This window comes from Cydia pomonella, chromosome 1, assembly GCF_033807575.1.
Source record: "Cydia pomonella isolate Wapato2018A chromosome 1, ilCydPomo1, whole genome shotgun sequence".
Lineage (NCBI taxonomy): Eukaryota > Metazoa > Arthropoda > Insecta > Lepidoptera > Tortricidae > Cydia > Cydia pomonella.
Genome location: NC_084703.1, coordinates 10506442 through 10522060, shown reverse-complemented (window position 1 = coordinate 10522060; position 15619 = coordinate 10506442). Strand labels below are relative to the sequence as shown.

Sequence of the window (15619 nt, the reverse complement as noted above, 5' to 3'; positions counted from 1 at the left end):
GATTGGCCGAAAGGGAGAGAATGATACGTTCCCCTTATTTGTATTATGCTTGAATGTAGTAATTAAGTGATTACAGACCTGGCTACGCGCCATTCGCGAACCATTTGCAATGTCAATCATGCAAAAGCATCGCTATATGCTTGCTTTCATTACGCGCGAGCGATTTGTAAATGGCGCGCGAGCGCCGCATACGCCTGATCTTGACGCACCTTCATCTGAATGCAGTACAACAAAACGAAGTTTATAGTACCTGCGGCAACAGAGTGAGTTGCTGTGCGTTGATAGGCTTGGAGGAGCCGCGCTCGCGCTCCTGCAGGTGCGCGACGAGCGCCGCGATGTGCTCCAGCAGCTCCTTGTTGTGGGCCAGCAGCTGGTGTGTGCGCGCCTGCAATCAATTAACGAAAACGATGTAGTATTTAAGTTTGTGTATAACAGCGTTGCGGTACCGCTATATTTTACTGGGAAAAAAATCCTATATGTGGTGAGCGACAGTCTTTGTAAAAATTGCATTAACTGGTAAAGAAGACGACGTCTCCGACATCTGAAGAGCTCACCTAATCCTTATGTTGTGAATGAATACTCACTTGTGCTTCGCATCGCGCAGATTGTTCGGCGGCGAGTTGATCACGCAGAAGGAAAAGCTGGGCGACGGCCGCGCGAGTTTGCTGAGTCTGATTCTCGAGCCGCTCCTCCAGCAGCTGCACTCGGTGCTGCGCGCTGAGCGGTGCGGCCGGCGGCGTGCTCGCGTTGACCTGCGCCGGGTCCGCTGGCGGTGGCTCCGCAGACTCTGGCCATGGCAGGTTCACCACAGCGACCGGTGTCGGCGCCGGCGGTCGCTGCAATTCCGCAAAACGAATCTCACATATAATCCTCTCCGCTTGAAGCACTCTCGTTTGCCCACGATTTACGAGCTTAGAACGGTAACATTGGAGGTCTGAATATCTTTTGAACTGCACGATTCGGCGCCCTGGTGGCAATATGGGCGGAGGTCTCACCGGGGCTGGCCCTCTCATTGATGTAGTTAGCTTCCTAATGCAACTACTAGATATATGAATTATACTATCAGCCGTATTTTTATCACGCTGCCAATATTATTCTTGCTTCACGGTCGTTATTAACGTCAAAGTTAGAAAAAATGCGTTTTGCAAAGTTACTTCCTTAAAAAACTGAGAGTATCATAATAATAAGACCAAAACAAACAGATTTGATAATTTTCCAGAAGGACTACTGCGCAACTGTTGAAAACAGATCAATAAATCAGAAAGTTTTCAGGGATGCCATGTCCTGTTTTTATCTTAAAATAAAAATTGCCAGAGAGATTTCTTACCATACTCGTAACTTAATATTTATACATCAATTAACGGAAAAACATTTGGTAAGACAAACTTTCTTTACGAAAATGTAAGTGGAGCGACAATTTTTAATCAGAGAAGAGAGAATCAGACAAATTATGAATCAGAGATGGCAGCGCTGCTGACTACTATTTACCATTTTGATGGCTGGCTGTGTTGGACTGATTCCGCTTTCAGAGAGAGCTCTGCAGTCCACAAACTCACTGATAGATGGCTCTTATTTCACAACCGTTTTTCTAGTTTGGAAACAATCTCACTCATGCCCACACACTTCTTGTATGACATGCAAGATATGTGACAAATTAGTTTTTAAGACTTGATATACTTATTTTTACTTGAGAGTCTTTAATTTATCTGTCATTGAATATTCTTAATTAAGTATTAAGTGTAGTAGTTCATTTATATTTGTACATATTTTCAAGAGCAACTAATGATTTTATGGCAGTTCATCCTCGTATATAGGTTATGTCTTAACGAAACTAAAATTGAAATGTAAAAATGTACTTCATGTAATATTTGCAACCAATATGTCCAAACATAAAACAAAAAATGCCGAAGTGCAACCAGGTAACATTTAGCTTGGGTTAGGGGTTATCTAGGGGGTTGTGAAAAGGTGGTATATTCCTAAATTACCTATTAGCTATTATATTTAAGTTACTCTTAAAAAAGGAGCGAATTATTATTATTGATAAACTTTAACATGTCTAACATCAATAACATCAAGTCAGCGTATAATTTAGATGAGTAAGTAGTAGGAAACGGTAAGATGAGTATCAATGGGCACGACAAGGCACTTCTATAAAGCATTGCCTTGTCGTGGCACCTACTCACCGTTGACGGTAAACAGAAATCCGTTTTGTTTGTGTAATATGTAAAGAAATACCGCAGAGTATCGAGGTGGTTGCAGAATTGCGATTTAGTATTGGGGAGCTGCCGGCAGGCGTGACCGGGGTCCCAAGGAGTGCGCCAGCGGAATGCCTCGTCCCTCACAACCTAATAGTATCCTTACAGTGATACCCACTTTGCGGAAACTAAGTACAGGTAAAATATTTAAAAAAACATACCCCTCGTCTATGCACAGTGACGACCTATAATAATAGATACCTACCTTGGATTTGTCTTTTGGGAACATTTTCTAACAATTCCCTGCCAACGTTTTCGTAGCGCTACGCTCGTAGCCGATCCCAGCGTTTTCCCGCGTTGTAGAGAAAAGCTACTACGAACAGAGAACCCGCGGAGCGGTTTCCCGGCACTCAATGTGTTAATATTAAAACAGCATAAGAGTTAAACCCACTGGACTCGTATTAGTGATCGATATTTCACTTTGTAGCTGCCAGTAACAATTCGTTATATCCACTCATTCCCAACTATGTGTTCATTTTATGATTTATGTTGATACCTATTATGTTTTGCTCATTCAGCGTATATAAAACAGTGACGTTACACAAGTTGAACCAATAAATGATCATAATGTAAATTCCCTACCAAGACAACTACCTACACAGTTTTTTCTACGATAGGTACCTATTTATTAGAACGGCGGCAATGTAGGACGCCACTAATGCTAGCAAAACTACTGCAGACATTTCAAGAACGTTACTTGAAGCCACTGTGGGATGTGCCGCGATTTTAAACTTGGTGTACGCGAGGTCTCCGCATAATGACTTCTGAGAAAATTCGAAACTCTCCTTTCAAGTAAAGTTTAAATTTACAACTCGTGCGAAAAAGGACTTCAATTCTCTAAAGATTAGTAACGGTGCGAAATTTTTAATCGACTTTAAATTTTATGAGCTAGCTCTGAAAAAACCGGACAAGTGCGAGTTGGACTCGCGTTCCAAGAGTTCCGTCCACCGCGCAATTTCCAATGTTTGCTTTTGGAAATGAAACGTGAGTGAAACATCTTGAAATCCTGAAAGGGTCGGAATCGGCTCATAAACCAGATGTAACAGAAAGTATTATGTGTTGCGGTGGCTTATAGGTATCTTTAAGTACATCTATAATAGCTAATATATAGATATTATATCGGTGTTTAGGAAAGAAGATATTACTTGGGATTTAATGTACCTACCTACCGCTGTCAGATTTTGCGCATCATAGAAGCCACGCATTCGGAGCTAAAAAAAACCTTATGTGCGATGTTTACTTAGTGATTGCATCAGTCTATGGCCGTATTTAGAAAAAAGTAGTGTCATTTGGTAGCTTATTTAGGTAAAGAACTATTTTGTGTTTTTTTTTTAGACCCAGTAGTAGACTCGGAATGGTAATTTTATGACTATTTTCTTGAATAACTTCAACATTGTTTATTTAAAAATAATGAAAAAATATATTTAAGATCCTCACAATGAGTCCTTTCATTTGACATGTAACTCGATTTAGTTTGCAAAACTTTGTTTTTAATTTTATCATTTACCCTCCCATAAGTTCCCCCTATGTCAAAAATTCATTTGTTTATGTCAGGGATCGGAAACCGGTATTTTTTGTATGGGAACGAAAACGGTATTTTTTCGTTCTTTGTTAATTACTTCATTTCTAATTAGGCAATCTAATAATACGAAGTCGTTATCTGAAAACACAACTGAGTCCTACATTTAGAGTATAAAATAAACCGAAATATATGGTTATTTCGATGTTTTTGCAAAAAACCGGTTTCGATCCCTGGTTTATGTACGTTATATGCCCGTCTTTGGGTCACTGACTTACATATATGTGTAGGTACCAAATTTTAATTTAATTGGTCTAGTAGTTCCGGAGTAAATCTGTGACAGACGGACAAACATACACGCACGAGTGATCCTATAAGGGTTCCGTTTGTTCCTTGTGAGGTACAGAACCCTAAAAATTAAAGTCTAATGAAGCTTCGTTTACATAGACTAGCAATGTTCAATGAGCCGATACTATCATCATACCAGGTGGGCCCTATAACACGAGTAAATAATTTAAACATACATTGTACTCCTCAAACGATAGAACTTTTTTTTCGTTTGACGTTTCACAACTCTTAAAAATAATTTATCATACAAATTAATTATAATTATTATCTTCAATGTATTATATTGATGTTGTATGTTATTGATGTTGCTTGTCATGCTTTAACCCTTTACCAGGCCCCGAAGAACCAGCGTGTCTTAATACGTACTTTATATGCTGTTGCAACCGTATTGAACGCCTTGTAAAAAATGTATTTATGAAAGTCGGAGATCTTCCTTTAAACCAGAAATAAAAATGTGGGTTACGGTTATCCCATCGCCTGTCTAAGTAATGAACTGTCATACTAGATTTTGTCTTATTATATTCTTGATCAGGCCAAGGGATATATTCCACCCACATCTTATATCGGTTATAATAGTCAAGGTTTAACTCCAAATCTCCTACGAAACATTATATCAATCACTACTTACTTACGTGAGTTTTTATGACATGACAAGACAATTTACCGGGCCATGGGAAAAATAGCTCCCACACAGTTAAACTCTAATAAGGTCATGGGATAATGTCAACCCACATCCTAATTCTGGTCATACACAATAATGCATGAATATTTAGCAATGTTTACGATTACATTAGCTTTCAACACTCAAAATCTACAAAATATCAAAAAATTGTTCGACCTATGTACTTCTGTTTCATAGAAATTATGGAAAGTGTTCGAATTTCTCCGTAGTTTACTGAAATTAGCGTTCAAGTGAATTTAAACGGCTGCCGAAGATATATTACGCAATTTAGAAGCGTGTTCTGAATGAAGATCATAAAATAATATTTTCAGGGATTGACTAAATATTTTGTAGGTGGTTTGGAGTTAAAACCTGACTACGGTAACCGATATAAGATGTGGGTGGAATATATCCCTTGGCCTGGTAAAGGGTTAAGATGCAGTAGGTTTAGAAAACGGATTTTATAAAGTCGTAGGGCTTTTTGGATCCCAATATGGGCTGCCATAAATGTAATTAGCAATTTCAAGGTCTTTCTCTAGGGACTTCAGCGATTCAAACCTTGGGTTAATACTTTCGCTCGATAGAATAAAAACATGAACATAGGTCTAAAATGCACATAATAAATTATGCACAAAACCACTAAACATATGATAATCATTTCTACTATGACTACTATTAATGAGCAATATTATGCTTGAGGGAACTCAGCGATTACTTTTTTATTTTTAAAACACAAAAAAATTAAATTATAAAACATGATATCGGTGCTTCCCGGGTAGGGCACGCACTTCGCTCAGTGAGAGTGAGAAAAGAACAGGAACTTACTGCATCTTAAATAAAACAACATTCGCAAAAATACATATAAAAATTGAAACATAAGTTATATACTCGTACCTACATAAACAAACAGTTTGTAGAGTACAGCCTACAGTTTATTTTATTGCTCCTGTTTCAGGGCCCACCCGGTATATTCAATTGTGTCGTCTAAGCAGGACCTGCGCGGCCAGTGTGTAACTAGATTAGTTTTATAACTAAATTAATTTATTCTTAACGAAGCGTACTTACAACTATGAAATAAAATTAGCTGTGCTATGTTAAAATTTAATAGCTGTTCGCTTTTTTGCGGCATACTTACCAATGGTGGATTACACGTTTATTTTCTATATATTAAAATCCATGATTAGATATAAAGTTATTTAATATTGATAGATTAAAGATTCGGTCCCCGGCATCTTTATTACTCGTAATAAAAATAATAAATCCAATGAAACGCGTTTATACTCAAAATACAAAATTTGAAAAATCTTACGTGAGTATAGGCGGGGCGGGGCGGGAGAGTTACTCGATACAAATTTCACGACATTTCACCAGAGAGGAAGGGGGAGGAGGTCAAAATCCTAAAAAACCCCACGTAATTAATGGACGCCCCCTTACATTTGTTTCGGATACTGCGCATACGACTAGTTATGTATTTCATCCAATCAGCATGTGTGCATTATCAATGAAATAAATCTAAACATGTGTGTATATTTCGAATAAAGCCCGAGGTGTGAATGGAATAGATTCCGTTCTAAGTAACACATACCGATGATATTACGAACATCGACTAGTGCTGCTGCGCTTCCAATCGACTTGTTGTGTATTAACGGATCACAAAGAATTTAATAATAGGGTTGTTTCCAATTTTCTGAAACGCCTGTATTACGTTCTGATATTAACCGACCGTAGCCTTAAAATTCAACTTTTACTCTAAAAACGACTTTAAATGTTGTATGTTTAATTAACAAAATGCTCGCGCGCCCAAATAGCTGTTTGTTATCAAATTGTGTGACGTCACAGTTTACGGTTTAACAAATAATACATACGTATCGTCGACTGACATTTGTCATTTGCTGTTGATCGCCTAACGGCCTAACTGTCAACAGTGTCAAACCGAGAATTGTGACGTCGTCAGAATCTTCAAAAAAAGATACTCATTTGAGGTCCACTAGAGGTAGTTTAACATTTCTTATAAGTTATAATCCAAAAGAATTTATTGGGACACAATTCTGCCCTAAGATTTGTAGACGAAAACAACAATATTGTAATTGTATAACCTAACTGATAGGGTAGGGTAGGGTATAGGTGTAAGACTGAATGCAATAGTTAGAAGATTTTAAGTTATGTACAGTCAGCATCAAAAGTAGCGGATCAAACAAGGTTTCAAAAGTATCTACCATTCTGTAACAGTTTAACAAAAAGTGATGGTTCTATATGTAGAATAATTAAGACGGTAAAAGATATACATACTTTTGAACGTAAGTTTTAGAGATTTATCTATATTTGGAAAAGTTATCCGGAATGTCAGATTCTTTTGGCGCGTTGTTTCATCCGCTACTATTGATACTGACTGTACTGCCCCAGTACGCATAACGGCCGCAACAGCCATTAGCCAATGCGGGATGCGATGACCGACGAAATTTGCGCGTGGCCCGTGATGTCACGGATTTTTAACGTCAGTTACGGTTGTTATACAAAGATAACCCAAAACTCCTACGGATATTTTTTTCAGAAATCTTTACTTTTTTAGAAGTTGATAAAATATGATAGGTAGTCTAGAGAGCGCTGGTGGCCTCTAGAGCGCTGGTGGCCTAGCGGTAAGAGCGTGCGACTTGCAATCCGGAGGTCGCGGGTTCAAACCTCGGCTCGTACAAATGAGTCCTTCAGAACTAATGTACTTATACCAGTCGCTTTCCGGTGAAGGAAAATATCGTGAGGAAACCGGACTAATCCCAATGAGACCTAGTTTCAGAAGGTCAGATGGCAGTCGCTTTAGTAAAAAATAGCGTCTACGCCAATTCTAGGGATTAGTTGCCAAGTGGACCCCAGGCTCCCATGAGCCGTGGCAAAAATGCCAGGACAACGCGAGGAAGATAGAATATTAGACCTGAGCAATAAAAAAAGCGGCCAAGTGCGAGTCGGACTCGCGCATGAAGGGTTCCGTACAATTTAAGACGTATTAAAAAAAAATCTTCTTACTAGATCTTGTTCAACATTTTACCACTTTGGACACACATTTTACCACTTTGGAAGTGTCTCTCGCGCAAACTATTCAGTTTAGAAAAAAATGATATTAGGAACCTAACTATCATTTTTGAAGACCTATCCATACATACCTTACACGTATATGTTTGATGAAAAAATTTTTTTTTAAATTTTATGACGTATTAAAAAAAAACTACTCACTAGATCTCGTTCAAAACAATTTTCGGTGGAAGTTTGCATGGTAATGTATATCATATATTTTTTTTAGATTTTTCATTCTGTTATTTTAGAAGTTACAGGGGGGGGGGACACACTTTTTTTCACTTTGGAAGGTTCTCTCGCACAAACTATTCAGTTTAGAAAAAAATGATATTAGAAACATTAATATCATTTTTGAAGACCTATCCATAGATACCCCACACGTATGGGTATGATGAAAAAAAATTTTTTTTTTTAATTTCATGACGTATTAAAAAAAAACTACTTACTAGATCTCGTTCAAACCAATTTTCGGTGGAAGTTTACATGGCAATGTATATCATATATTTTTTTTAGATTTTTCATTCTGTTATTTTAGAAGTTACGGGGGGGGGGGGACACACTTTTTTTCACTTTGGAAGGTTCTCTCGCGCAAACTATTCAGTTTAGAAAAAAATGATATTAGAAACATTAATATCATTTTTGAAGACCTATCCATAGATACCCCACACGTATGGGTATGATGAAAAAATTTTTTTTTTTTTAATTTCATAACGTATTAAAAAAAAACTACTTACTAGATCTCGTTCAAACCAATTTTCGGTGGAAGTTTACATGGCAATGTATATCATATATTTTTTTTAGATTTTTCATTCTGTTATTTTAGAAGTTACGGCTCGCACTGATGTACATCAGTGCGAGCGAGATAGACTGTAGTATTATTTGACAGATATATAAATATAGCATTTAGTCAAACCTGCGGTGTTGTCCGACGTTCAGTCTTCCTGGGAGGAGGTGGGAGCAGCTCTAAGTGCGCCGGCCTGGTGTTTTCCTTGTCTTCGGGCACCACTTCGACCACCACCTTCGATGTGGAGGCCACACTAGCCTCTGAAGCACCGCAATCGGAAACCGCTTCTGTTGATGCATATCTTATCGTCAAAATGCTGAAAAGAGCCTAAATATGGACACAACATGTATAGCAACTTGTACATAAACGACAATAAATGTGGACTAATATTGCGTACATTTGAACCAGGAACAACGGCAACGCTTTAACTTTCAATAGTTTCAATTAACCGTGCTGCAAAGATTAGAATTTTAAGTATACTCGTAAGTAGTTCGTGTATCATCTTATTGTATATTGGTGCAGGCAGATGAAAAACTGCTTTTAGAAGTTAGAACGATCTTTACATTTAAACATATTTATTTAATACAGGTGATTCGAAAAAAAAACCAATATGTTTTTGATACGCATACCAATCGGAATTATATCATTTGCTGAACTTTAGGTAGAAACGTATAACGTCAACAGCATTAAACACCTATAACTTCCGGCAGTTTCTTATATGAAATCGCTTGAAATTCAGTACAAAGACTCGAGGCAGTTTAGGGATTGTTTTAGTCTATAAAAGCGGGAGAAGTTTACTGTTGCTTACGCTGGCGGTGGCGACGGAAAATATTATGGTTCCGTAGTGGCCAAACAAACGCTCCACACGCGACAGTTCCGAGGCCACTCTGCCGCTTAATTCACAAAACATTCTGTGTGGACTACTATTGTCTCTAGGATATCTTGAACTCGAGATCCTAACAACAATACGTAACAAGTATAAGTTTATACTGGTTAACTTGCTGCGGTTGGCCTCGTGAAAGTCCTGAGTAGCCGAGTTACCTACCCTCATGTCATGTAGGTATCCGACGACTAGCTTTCCGCTCCTCGACGTCATACGATGCCCTTTACATTACCGGATATCGATCGACCCATCACAAATAACTACCGCTGACGTCTATACCAGTCTTAGTATACCTACTATTATTCTAGGAACTGGAATATGTTCTCAATACTAAATGTTAACACAATGAAGCAATGTCTACCTATATATTATTAAAATAAAAGCAAATATCACGTTTAAATACATTTTCATACTATGACTTGAATACAGTCAGTTAATTTATCAAAGTAAGGCGTGAGTTACTCGCAATATTAAGCAATAAACAGTACAGCTAATAATAATATTGATTAGTTAGTATATTTCAGCATACTTGCCATTTTTTTAAATATTATTTTCAACAGTTACAGCTATTTGAGTTTTGCATGTTTTAATATTAATGTTAATTTCTGAGCAACATAATTGTTATTATTCATTAGTGGAAACTGTTTGGCTTGTGAATGTGTAATCTGATTTACTATGTGTGTTGTTTTTGCATGTTTGTTTCCCAAAGGTTTAAATAAATAAATATTAGGAGCAGCTGTCTCTTAGGAAGAACTCACAATTCACAGAACACACCAAAAATGTATTAATTTACTCTTTAATTAATGTATGAAAAAATATTACATAAACTATATTGTTTTCTGTATTAACTAATAATTGTGCTCACATTAACTACTCGTAGTCGATGTCAAATACGATATCGGTAACTATACGAAGTTGAACGTCTCCCTATCATAAAATCGGCATAGATCATAAAATTATGACGTTCGTCGAAACAGCTGTTACTCGTTACGTCGGATATCATAAAACGATACATAAAAACTAATTATAAGTCGCCCAAATTAAACCGGAGAAAATAAAAAGTCGGCCGTTGCCGGTTGAAAAGGTAGATGTAAAATAGTGTTCTAACAAATTAACGACCTTCAATTGAATTTAATTCGGCACGTGCACAGTTGGCACAGAACACCTGTAAGTTTATGTCGCTGCGCTCAATATAATGAGTCGGTGGTTATGGTCGTCCGGTGTGAAATAACGTCGAGACGGCTTCATCCGAGCGAGAGTCCACAACGCAGGCACCGCATCGTTAGTTACCTCCCGCGTCACTGCCCGGCCCCGTCGCAATCCGTCGCACTAACGACGCACCGTTTATTATAGGAAATTGATATTGCAGTCGCCATTACTCAGCAAGTCCTTGTTCCGGGTTCAAATGCAGAATATTCTTATGGAATCTTCAGTGACGATTGCGGTATTGTTTGATCCACAAGAGCTAGCGCTAAAATATTTCTTGATTGTTTCTGCTAGCTCTTATGAAACGTCTTGCAGGTTATGAATGGTTATAAATGCATGCAGTAATGTGAAATATAAATTTCGCAGGGCAATTAAGCTGTACATTCGCTTTGGACGCGTTGGCTGTCGTCAGCAGAACACAGTGATAAGAAGATTAGCAATCAGCGGGCGCGTGCGGCGCGGCCGGCAGCGTCTGACAACACTGTAATTGGATTGTCCACTCAGTGCCTTCGTCTGGTTTACTTTAATCTCGCATTGCAGTTAGATTATAACACGAAAAATTACGTGATAATATTGATAATCTGTTTAAATTATGGTATATTTACGCCATATATTGCAAAATTCTTATATTTTTTAGACTGGTCGGTCCCAAGCTATAAATAAGCAATTACTAACTCCTCTGCTGGCAGAATCAAGCCCTTCTAGGGCATGAGATGACGAAAATCGTAGTACACGCTTCTAAAGGGAAAAAGACTGCTTCAAGTATATGGATAAAACTCTTCTGCGACATTCTTTACTTTACCGCTTTTGGTACGTATATATAAAGTACTTTAACTTTGGTGTACCAATGTATAACATGGCGTACATGAGGATTGAATTGCTTACGATGTGAGAACTCTTATGTGAGTAAATAACTGAATGCGCAACAATCCGTTACTGAAAGTGAAGGACTGACACTTTGTTGTTATGAAATGTAGCAAGGCTCTGTTCAGAGCTCCTTTGCTCTCCACTTTTATTTGCTTTGTACGACCATAGGTAAGTACCTTTAGTAGGCGGTTGGTCGCTGGCGCGGTCGGAGTAGGCGAGATCGTCCGCGGCGGAGGACGTGGAGGCGGCCGCCTGCTCGGGGGTGTTGATCTGCATCTTGTGGCACACCTCGAACGCCTGCCCCACGGTGCGCACGATCCGCATGGCTTGGCTCTGAAATACACACATTAAAATTTTTACTTCTTTTAGTTTCGTTAGTGATTTATCGCTTTATCAAACAATACTTTAATATTGCTTAAGCAAGCAATGGAAACTGTACCACGGAAAATGACATTTGCTTCTTATGCACAATACAATTAATAAATTTGACAGGTGATGCTATGTCTATACTTTCTAATACAATCGGATTAGGGTCCTAATCCGATTGTATTATAAACCTCGAAATCTATAGAACAGTCATGAAATTTGGTATGTATATAAATTAAAGGCCCCTTTTTCATGCCCACACCATTTGTATTTTTTCCGCAAATATATCGAGGACTTTTTTGTGTAGAATTGAATAAGCTTTAATGTTGCCTTACACTAAATTTTCATAAAAAACTTAGATTTAGAGTAAAACGCGAATTTCACCTAGATGGTACACATTTCCTTGAGGTCCCCAAATGTTAAATGGTGTTGGCATGAAAAAGGGGCCTTTAATTTATATAAGTACATACCAAATTTTATGACTGTTTTAGAGATTTCGAGGTTGGTCCTAATCCGATTGTGCTATTACCGCTATGTATATATATAGGTATATATAATATAACTGTGCTGACACTGACAATTTTGTGTACATGTCGACCAGAACCCCTAGTGTAAATTTATTCGATAGCATGACGTGACGTACGCGTTTGCGTTCAGTCTCATTTTGTACGGGATTTAGAAACAGCGCGCTAAGCGGGACGTTTTGGAAACGAGACTAAACGTCTGGCTATCGAATAAATTTACACTAGGGGTACTGATTTCGGTTGATAAGTAGCGACCCAACTACGGTAATATCGACTTGTTAGATCGGTCTATTGCCGGCAATGTATGGAGGACTTTCCCCTTGCCATTGTCCGTTAACAATAATTGTCACCGTGGGGAAGCAGCCTGATATTACTTTGATAGACAAATTTACCTGAACTCTTATCACTTCTTATCACTGTCGTCCACCGATAAGCCTCTCCTCATTTGAGTTCCCACACCGTCACAGTGACTTTTATAAAAAGTCGCCTCTTACATACGCCAAGTCATTCGATACATTAGCAGCAGAAAATGGCTGAAAGTGTGGGTATACTTACTTATTCTTGCTATAGTAACAAGACACGTCTCGTACCGGATGAGCTTACAATAGAATAAAAGGGGTAGGAATGCGTAGGTTATGTTACGATATATACTGCAAAGGGGAAATAAATGATATTCCACGGTAGACGTGGGAGATGACATGTGTTTAAATATGTTCCTCTCATTCATTCGGGTTAACAGATGGAAAGAGATTATCGTGGTTGAATACTTTTATATAAGCTCAAAGAGTTTTATAATTACGTATTTGGATATCCGACATTTGAAACGAGTTTCATACAGAGAATCGTTTTACGTTATTAACGCGAAAAATACATAAAAATTACCCATCGCAGATTGGTGAGAATTCCTCTTAATGGTTACGAGGGTTGGTCCAATAGTTGTTAACTTTTAAAATACTGGTAAAACTGATTCTAATAATTATGCTTATTTTTTACATGCGTCTTTTCAAAACAGCATTGAATTAAAACAAAAAATAAGTCAAATATGAACACGATTCTTTACTTTTTCGATTAAACTAGAGTAGACCTATCTCATTTCAGTTTCTTACGTTGAATAATTCCCTCCTAAATAAATAGGTACATTTAATGTTTCTTATCAATATTTTGATGTATACTCGTATTATGTACACTTTTATGTTATTCTAATACAATGAAGCGTTAATTTTTTATACTGCTAGCAGTGTTTCTTCATATTTTGTCTCAACGACTTGCTTATGTAGAATTATCATTATTCATATTTATGCTACGTAGCTACCTACCCAACAATAATAAGGAAAGTAGTATAATAATAGGTTACTATTTATGTTTACCTTGTTTTTAGATAATATTTGGTATTCATTCAAAGTAAATATTATAGGATATTATTATTATATGTCTTTCCCATCACGGAACAATGGTGCTCCGGACCTTTGGGAGGCGTGCGCGGAGCCGAAGCCAACACGTAGAGGCCCTTTTGACACTTTAATGAAATGTAAGGAGTACACCTAGCGGATGCTGCCCTTGCCCGTGTCATGGGACGCACGCAGAGGCAGCACCCGCCAGGGTGTAAGGACTATTTGAGGGTTGATGGAATCTAAAATGAACTGGGCTATTGGGTGAAAGCGATGGACTAAATACTGGGCTATGGGATAAAAAACCGGACGCCTGCCTAATAAAAGGGTATTCAATTTTATTTCCGGCAGACGGTGACTCGCCCCCACAAGATGGGCCCCCACAAAAAGCGACATCTAGGATGGCTCAAGGGCAACACCGGTGTGAGGGCTCAGGGGTGTTGAGAGGTGTATATACGCCGCTTTCTACCCAGTGGCTGCGAGCAGCCACTGTGCCAACTCGCGTCTTATGCAATTTTTCACTTCCACCCCTGGAGCTTATAGCTCTAACGACTCCACTTTGGCCGGCCGGCTAAGGCAAGCCAGAGGCAGAGAATCCTGTCCCACCCACCCTCCTTGCGGCTAACAGAACTCCCCAGGAGCACTCGGGTACGTGAGGTCGCTACTCCCCAACAGCTCGCCACAAGCTGCCCTGCGTTGACTGATTGCACTGGTAAAACCAGCGGGCGATGGGGTCGTCACATCCCTACGCCTTTTTATTATTATTATTATATATTTGTTACAATCTTATACAAATCGAAATAGTCCCACAGTAACCTCAATACGACGTGTGTTGTACGTACGGACGTTATATATAAAAATAATGTACCTACTAGGTAGGAACTTATCTCTATAGTTTAAAAGAAATCTCGTCTACTGATTAACCAGGTGGCTATTATTCTTTGCCGTCTATGTATTTTACAAAATATCTAACAGATGAGGGCGGAGGCTAAAGAGACCAAAAAATTGCACGAAAAGTCGTATTTCTTCTATTCGAACCGCAATTTTATGAGCATAATTGAAATGGAGATAATCGCTCCGAAATTTTCCATTTCATTTTCTCAAAGCTTTACTGGCGCGGATGGAACTATGGGGTTCTTCTAACAAATAAATGGAGCATTTTTAATGAAAAATTTACTAAGGTACTCTTCTATATATTGTCCTTCCCTGGGACGCAAGCTCTCTCCATATCAAACTAGGTACCGTTTTAAGCATAAAGAGGTAACAGCATGTACGTTAGTAGAGATTGGACATGAATACATTCTGAATAAGAAACATCTTTGTTTGAAATAAATATATATTATGTTAACATTGTAATAAATATCATTAAACATAACATAACACTAGACCCTACTCATAGTGTTGTGTTCCTGCCGGTGAGTAAGGTTGTCAGTGCTCAACGAGGGTGCGGAGTGTTAGGGTCGGCACCGCGCATGTATCACCTCTGGAGTTCCAGGCGTCCATAGGCTACGGAGACCGCCTACCACCAGGCGGGCCGTATGCTTGTTTGCCACTGACGTAGTATAAAAAAAATATAATTTTAAAATTTACAAGTCAAACATCTAGTTCATACAATATAAATGTAAATGCTGTCCTGCCCAGCAAACCCGCACACATGTTCCGAACAAGATCTACGGGACGCAACAGACAGGGCGTTAAGCGTCGCTACCTTCTGGTCCCGCTTAATATAAAACCATTATATATATGACGATA

General features: G+C 38.5%; 1 protein-coding gene across 4 annotated transcripts in view; it reads right to left on the bottom strand.

Moving 5' to 3' along the window:
• Positions 1 to 15619, bottom strand: part of LOC133534230 (carboxyl-terminal PDZ ligand of neuronal nitric oxide synthase protein) — a 201798-nt gene that overhangs the window by 9684 nt on the left and 176495 nt on the right. For all 4 annotated transcript variants that reach the window (XM_061873419.1, XM_061873492.1, XM_061873466.1 and 1 more), the window contains 4 exons: positions 11766 to 11922; positions 8763 to 8920; positions 585 to 836; positions 251 to 385 (listed from right to left, as the gene is read on the bottom strand). In XM_061873419.1, coding sequence (XP_061729403.1) covers positions 251 to 385; positions 585 to 836; positions 8763 to 8920; positions 11766 to 11922 — 702 coding nt within the window. The remainder of the gene's footprint in view (positions 1 to 250; positions 386 to 584; positions 837 to 8762; positions 8921 to 11765; positions 11923 to 15619) is intronic.